Source organism: Nothoprocta perdicaria, unplaced genomic scaffold (assembly GCF_003342845.1).
Source record: "Nothoprocta perdicaria isolate Ctin4 unplaced genomic scaffold, notPer1 scaffold_4, whole genome shotgun sequence".
NCBI lineage: Eukaryota > Metazoa > Chordata > Aves > Tinamiformes > Tinamidae > Nothoprocta > Nothoprocta perdicaria.
Genome location: NW_020455643.1, coordinates 1,905,276 through 1,912,995, shown reverse-complemented (window position 1 = coordinate 1,912,995; position 7,720 = coordinate 1,905,276). Strand labels below are relative to the sequence as shown.

General features: G+C 36.4%; 1 protein-coding gene across 2 annotated transcripts; it reads right to left on the bottom strand.

The window, feature by feature from the left end:
* Positions 1-383: 383 nt before the first annotated feature.
* Positions 384-7,708, bottom strand: B3GALNT1 (beta-1,3-N-acetylgalactosaminyltransferase 1 (globoside blood group)). Of its 2 annotated transcripts, none has more exons than XM_026045350.1 (2): positions 7,655-7,708; positions 384-3,014 (listed from the first exon to the last, which is right to left on the bottom strand). In XM_026045350.1, the coding sequence occupies exon 2, from the start codon at positions 2,920-2,922 to the stop codon at positions 1,960-1,962; it is 963 nt and encodes a 320-aa protein (XP_025901135.1). In that variant the 5' UTR covers positions 2,923-3,014; positions 7,655-7,708; the 3' UTR covers positions 384-1,959. The 2 variants fall into 2 exon arrangements, with proteins under 2 accessions (XP_025901135.1, XP_025901133.1); XM_026045348.1 differs by lacking the exon at positions 7,655-7,708 and adding an exon at positions 5,115-5,154.
* Between the last annotated feature and the right edge of the window lie 12 nt (positions 7,709-7,720).

The window sequence follows — 7,720 nt, the reverse complement described above, 5'->3', positions numbered from 1 at the left end:
GTCATTAAATTACAATTTCAAGTGGCATAAACAGATCACTGTGTATAAACCTACATCTGTGGAAACAAAAGCCTTGTAATCTAGGATCAGTGTTATCATTCTGGAACATGAATATAAAACTACCTTGTTCAGTGACAGCTGCATTTTTATTTCTGTAATGCACAGCCATTTTTCTGTGATCCTCAGTATTTTCTCAATAGGAGCACTATCTATCTGCTTTATATATCCAGTTTTTKAAAGTTACATAGTCTTTCATAATACAATTTTTTGAAAAAGCAATACAAACTCTGCTGTAGTTTCCATTTTCTTGTTATTTATTACAGAAAATATATATATTTCCAAACATTTATCATGGCAGGCTTAAGAAAAAAAATAATTAAAAAGGAAAAAAGTATATATGATCAGAGGTTAACCATTTTTCACAGAGCTCTCAGGTCTTACCACAACACTAAAATAATCAAATGACAGTTCCTAAAACCATAAGAACAGGTGCAGTTTTACCTCTGTTTTCAGGTTACAATAACATTCCTTTCTCAATTATGCAATACTGTAGCTTTAGCTACTTACTTTAGTAACAACAACAAAAGAAAAACTATTATTGAAAAGCTTTGACCCTCCTAATATACATTCATAAAAACTGAAATCTGAAATGGTTGACAGTGTTCTCCCCATAAACCTCACCTATAGTTAAACGTGTCCTATAATTCCATTATAGAACTATGCGCGGTTATTGAAAAGGCAGCAAAATCCAATACTGACCATAACCACATTGTAACAAAAAAGGGTGAAACCTCAATCTTAGTACTAGAGGTTTCTGCATCTCTTCTAATTTGTCTCTAAGAGACTATCTATCTGAAAGACAGCCAAATGTAAATATATCATAACATATTAGCTTTAGTACAAATAAGGTGGCAGTGCTCTGTCATTCCAGATGTACAGGAGTAACTCTAGTATCTTCAGTGTGCAGTAGATGTGTCAAGAATAATTATGTTAACGCAATTACAGATTCTGTATTGTTGTCCACTAGAAGTGTCAACTACTGAAAACTTAGCTTTGCTGATATGAATAAAGTTATTAAAATGACCGTCTTTACAGATATAATTGCATTTGTCTTCTTTAAGATTCCTAGACTTTCCTCCTTAAATTGTAGTATCTGAAACAAGAAAACTACTTCAGAAAAAAACTATAAAAATCACAATTTAAGTATGTCTGTTTTTATTTGGCCTACAATACCTCTTACAATGCATTAGCAGACACACATACGTATGATTTTACTATGTTAAGAAATAATATATTAACTAAGTTGCATGCACCTTTCTGCAGCTGGCCTTCAAACTCTGTGACTATTAACACTGCTTAAGACATCAAAACCTTCTATTTTATAGATACAAACACACAGTGTACAGTGTACACCATATTTTTCAGAATTCCCCATCAGATGTGGCAGATAGCAGTAAGATCCAATGTTCCAAAGCCCCGTAACACTCAGAAACGTCACCAAGGTGATACACATCAGTAAGAAGGTAGCTGAAGTTTCATGCTGAGCAGAGAACACTTTTTTGAGTGTGGCAAAGGAAGATAGTTTGCAAAACAACAAAGGGCCCTGCTGACTAGGGAGCTGGAAAGCACCAGCAAAGCTGGTTTCTCAGAAGAAACATTTGTGGGTGAGATTTCATAAATCCCAGGAGACTGAGGTAAAAAGCTAATTGTTACAGCAAACTGCAGAGGGAAGTGTCAGAGGGAGTCAGGCTGGAGCATTACAAATTGTCCTACGTGCACAGGATACATACGTGCAAGGTATTCGGTGCAGGCCTGAATTTTCCATTTAAGATGATTACAAGGCCTCAGTGAAAGTAGCCCTCCTTCAGTCAATCATATCTAAACATGTGGTTCTGTTTCATTTTTCCCTATATCTTAAAAATTTTTACCCTGAAATTCAGAGGTTCAAGATGATTCATATCAAAGGCAATTAAGAGAAGATTCTGATGACAAAACTTGCCAAAACCTGATTATTTCACTTGATGTTATACCATGTACCGCAATTAAATGTCTGTACTTACAAATATCAAAGTCAATTTTATATAGAAAGAATTGTTGCTTGTCTTCTGGAATACTGATGTTCACTTTAAGCATACTTAGGCAAATTCCAACATAAACATCTTCAAATTTAATAGGTTTGATATGACTCATCATTTCATAGATCTTCACAGCAAGTTTCCCATTCAATATATAACCCATGCCACTACAATAGGGAGGAAATAACCTGAATGGATACTCCTCATAAGAAATATATGTTTTTTTGTAAAAGCCTCTGTAGGCAAAATTATCTATAAGAGGATAACCAGTAAAAATATTTTCTGAGGAATTTAGCTTTAGGAGAAATTTTACTAAATTACCAGTGTTGATGAAAACATCATCATCAGTCTTCATGAAGAATCTAGTATTTGAACAAAATTCAGTTACCCATCTAAATGCCATGATTGTTTTCAAGGTAAGATTGTTATATGTGTCCAGAAAATCTTGGCGAATTATGTCACCATAGAGAATGTTTTCATCTTCTACTGACAGCACTGCAGCATTGTCTTCTCTGTGAACTTCCTGTCCTAGTAAGAAAAGGGTTAGAACTCGTTGTCCCCACCAGAAGTTTTTAGATCCCCACGTTACTCTTATGGCCTGCCTTGACTTCACATCCTTTGGTTCTGAAGACACCAAGATGACTAGAAATGGATTTATGTCTTCGCATTTCAAGCGTTCACGCAAAGTGAAGAGGTAGTGTTGTTTGTAAACTGGTTCATACTCATAAAAATACATTGAGTTTGTATTCTCAATCACAGTGTTTGTGGAAAGAGTTATGTACCATATTGCTATGACAGAAAATAAAAGGAGGAACAAAAAAATCCATTTTAAATGTCTCATATGCATGACATTAACAAACTGAGCAGCAAGTAATTTGCAGAAGTCAAATGTCAGTGGCCTTCCAAATCTGGATGACAAGTTCAGAAGCACACGTCTTACTGAAAAACAGATGAAAAAGCAGTATTCAGAATGCTTTTATTCACACATTATCCTCTTTTAAGCCTAAATGGTAGTGGAAAGTCTTCTGTAACAAAAATAAACCCCAAAATCCTTCAGCTAATGCATATGGTAGCCTGCACCCATGAATCCATCCTATATCCTTATAACAAGCACGAGTAGAATATTGAGCATGGTACAGATTGAAATCCTATAGCTTTCATGTTGGGAATTTCTCCTACATAAACCCGATCTCTACAAATAATCAAAAATAGAACATTTTGATCCTGGAGAAAGTTAAAGGCTCTCAGCATGATGTCTTAAACTCATTTAAACCATGAGGAAGGAAAGTAACACACAAAACCTAGTGGCTACCAAGTTGTTAACAAATAGTTGTTCAGAGACTTCAAAATTTTGTAGTTTATTTCAAAGAGAACAGTAGCATTATAAACTAGAACAAACCAGTATGGCAAGCAGATAAAAAGAGTACAGGCAAGTATATCTTCCCTCACTGAAAGGCTGAGCAGAGTCGTACATCTAGGTTCTGAATTGTCACGAGCTGGGCAGAGAAGGAAGAAATAACTTCCTTGCACACAATGCCAAGGTATTTCAGCACTGCAGACACAAATGTACCTTGTCAGACAGACCGAGCTATTACAGTGCCCAAAGAAATGGCTGTTCCTACAGTGTGCCACATTATACAACATGCAATTATTTTCTTTTTCGTGCTTATTAAATCAAGTGATTTAGTAAAGGGACATGGCAACCAATTTTATCACAGTAGTTTTGCAGTGACACAATGGGAGCAGCAGCAAATCCACTGCAGTAGATAAGGCTCAAGTCTTAAATAAGCTTTGCAATTTCTTCTAAGATTCTCATTTAAACAAACAAGCCACTACAAAATCCTCCTACCTATTTTTTGTGTAATTAAGTTGCAAAGAAAGTTGATAGCGCCCTCCGGCCTTGTATTTCTGCATACGATTTGACCTTAAATAGATGATCAAGTATTTGGACTCTATCATCAGTGATGCATCACATATCACTTATACTGGATTACAACCCTTTTATACAAATAGTTATAAAAAAAAAAAAAAAAAAAAAAAAAAAAAAAGAGACTGATCTCCCTCGAATGTGCATTCCTTTAGAAGAATAAGGCTAACAGGACTCAATTGTTCATTGGAGGAATCTCATATAATTACAGACAAGCAAATGAGTTTCATTAGAAACTTCTAAAAATGATTGATTTTTCCATAGTACATAATAGAATTAAAAGCTCTTTTTTTTATGTGTATGTGTCAACTCTTTTACCTCCACATAGATTAAATATATATAAGCAAAACAAAGATAAAATTGGGAAGTATAGAAGAAATTATCCAAGGGACTGTCAGAGGGAAGCTGATTACAACTACAAAACACTCATAGAGTGTTCCCTTCTTATACGGGATCCAAACAGATATTTATTTCCCAGATTTACGGGGTGAAAAAAAAAAAGATACTTATTTTTTCTGCCTTCATACACTAACCCAATTTTTATTGAACAATATGCAAAATACATACAAGAAGAAAATAACCTAAGTTGTATAGCAATGTTTATGTACTGGGTTTTATTTAAATAATATTTCCTAGGGTTTGAAGATCAATTTAAAGGAAAAAACATATCAAAGTTTAATTGGTTCTTGACATCTTGAAAGAAATAAAAATCTTATGTTAAAGATTTCCATTACTTATTACAGAAAGTCTAATATAATGATAATATGAACAATAGGATTAGAAACCAACGCCCAATCTAATAAACGGCGAAAAATCTGTGAATAAGATAAATAAGCCATTCAAATTCTTTGTCCACTTAATACAAAACACAATCTTAGAGCTATCAGATCTTTGTTAAAAGCCTGCATCCCATGGAATTCAGAATGAGCATTATAAAACACTTGGTATTATGCTGTGTAAATTCTAAGGAGTTAGAAACCCTACTACAAAACAATAAAACTTTAGGGTCTAGTCCCACAAATGCTGTTCTCTCCCATAAATGTTAACCTCACTATCCTTCTCAGGCTCTCCACCACTTTGCTCTCACAAACACCACTGCTAAATTGTCTTACCATTTTGGAAATACAGCAACTGGTAATTCTTGCACATATGAAATTTCAACAACTACCAATCTGCTGAGCATGCAGCTGCAAAGGTGAGAAAACAGAAGAAAGGAAACCAGTAAATGAGTTGTTTGTTCCAACAAACTATCAATGGCCATTCGCACAGCAGAGGGCAGCAGCACCAACCTCACATAATAAGCATCAAATGATAGGATTAGATCACTCAAAAAAAAAGCTGGATGATCAACAACGCACACATCATTTTCTGGTTACCTAAAGGCACATTCCCCAAAGTAGTTCTGTGATAAGCTAAATTGTTTGCAAGCTAACGCAGATTCACCAAAATAGAGCTTTTATAATGGCAAAGAAATATACTCCCAAAACATTAGCTATTCAGTGCAGTGCTGAGAACTTAACAGTAGGAGCAGTTATCTTCCAAACTMATTAAGCCCAGCATTCAGGCTTCAAGTACACACAGACAATAAAAATGTCAATAAAATGAGAAACTCTAACCACAGCAGGTAACAAGAGCCCCATCTCTTTTTATTCCAAATCCAAAATCCAAATCCAAAGGCTTCTCCAAAGCATTGAGGTTGACTTGATGCAGATTGATAGGTCACTTAGTAATTTTGCAAGGAGGTGGTAAAGTTTCAGAAATTGCAGATAGGCCAATGGCAGGTTCTCTACTACTTTTACATTTTTTTTTTTTTTTCTTTCTAGTTGTACTGTCATATAATAAGAAAGGCAGCAGGGAGCAACAACAGTTCAAACCTTGTTTTCAGATAAATAGTTTCATATGCATGCTAGTTCACAACTTGCTGGCAGGACTCAAATTTACACCGACAGATCACACAGATCAATCTTAAGACAATCACATTTAAGGCAAGATGCACTGGACACACTCTATAGTAATTTCAGATGTATTCTTTACACTCTGCTATAGCCAGAGTAATATCTAGCACAGGCATTTTTGTGAAGAAAAAGGTGGCAAACTGTCATAATCATTAAATTCTACCAGTTGATGTTTTAAAGATTTATAATATATATATACACATATATATAAATTTTTAATGGTAGATGTATAGAAACAGAAATTAAATCTTTTTTTTTCTTTCAGCCACGTATCGTGAAAGTACGTATGAAAGTACTTGGTCTCTCATTTTCTACACATGTGTTGCTAGCAATAGGAGCTAGAGGTATTTTTGCTAGGCTATGAGGTTAACTAAGTTTAATGGATATTAATACAATAACACTTTAAGAAATACTTTAAATAACCTTTAAAAATGACTTGCTATCACTTCAAATTGTCCAATCAATCTCCATTTTCTTTTCTTGGTAATTTTCCAGTATATGTGGAATAACTACGGAAAAAACAGCCCAAAATGTAGAATTAAGAAATCTACTGCCCCCTGCTGAGATTACACAAAACAGAGTTAAAGTCTTCTCATTTTTTATATTAAAAGAATAAAAATATGATAGTAGAATATTTTGTATTCATACACTAGGTTTATGAAACAGTATCATTCTGATCTATGCATCTGGACATAAATGTCATTCTAAGCTCAATGTTCAAAAAAAATAAAGAAAAAAAATAAAGAAAGATAGGAAGAGAAAAAAAAATCTAATGTCTTTATAAACCAATTTATTCTAACATAGGAGCAAAAAAAAATGAAATAAATGAATCTGTTCTACTGAGCAACATGGATAGTGCAGAGTTAAGGATCTCCAAGTCCTGCTTTTTCTGTGATTTAGTTTTGCGTTTCTTTGGTATGTAGTTTTCAGAGCTAGGCTTTTTGCTTCGTTTTGTTTTTAATTAATTACTGCACAGSTGCAAAATGCTTTTTGCATCCACATGCAAAAATGTGGATGTGTGCTATCCACAACAGGGATATATTCCTTTCCCTTAGCTCCATCTCGGGGTATTTTGCCCCTGAATCTGCCTTATGGGTAAGAATTGCAAGCAGCCCAGTTTCATCAGCACATCTCAGTTCTGCATGAGCCACTGATGCTAAGGAAMTCTGCAGTTCATTTTGTCTCTGCAAAAAGCAGGAGATAAAATTATTTAACAAGAAGGCTTTTCAAGTACACTGAGTTCTTATAATAATTTTGTTTAATGTGAGCTTTATTTAGGATATCCCAGCCAAAGCTAAATATTCCAAAACTCTGCAAACAGTGCTCTGAGAACTGTTCGCGCACGATTTAAGCCAGTGCTTTAATCTTTCCTGCTGGAGTGCCATTGCTATTAGCCTTTTGCCTGGAWGGGGTTCCAGCATTTGGCCGAAGGAGACAGCCCGCATCCCTGCCGGCCTCAGGGCCCCTTCCRCCATCCTTTCCCGTAACTGCCCGAGTTGGCTGCGGCCTTGCCCGCCCCCGCGCCGCGCCCCGCCATTAAATGAGCGTTAAAAGAGCCGCCCTGGTGCCGGCAAAGGGAGCCGCGGCCGGAGCCCGCGCCTCCCTTGAGGGGAACCCGCATGGCCCCTCGCCGCCTGCCACGGCAGCCCCCGCTACCCGCAGCCCCGCGGCGGCCCCAAGCGCCCGAGCGCCATTACCGTGCGGCGCGGCGCCGCCTCCTCCGGGCTGCTGCCGCGCGCGGCAGCGGAAAGGGCCGGGCCGGG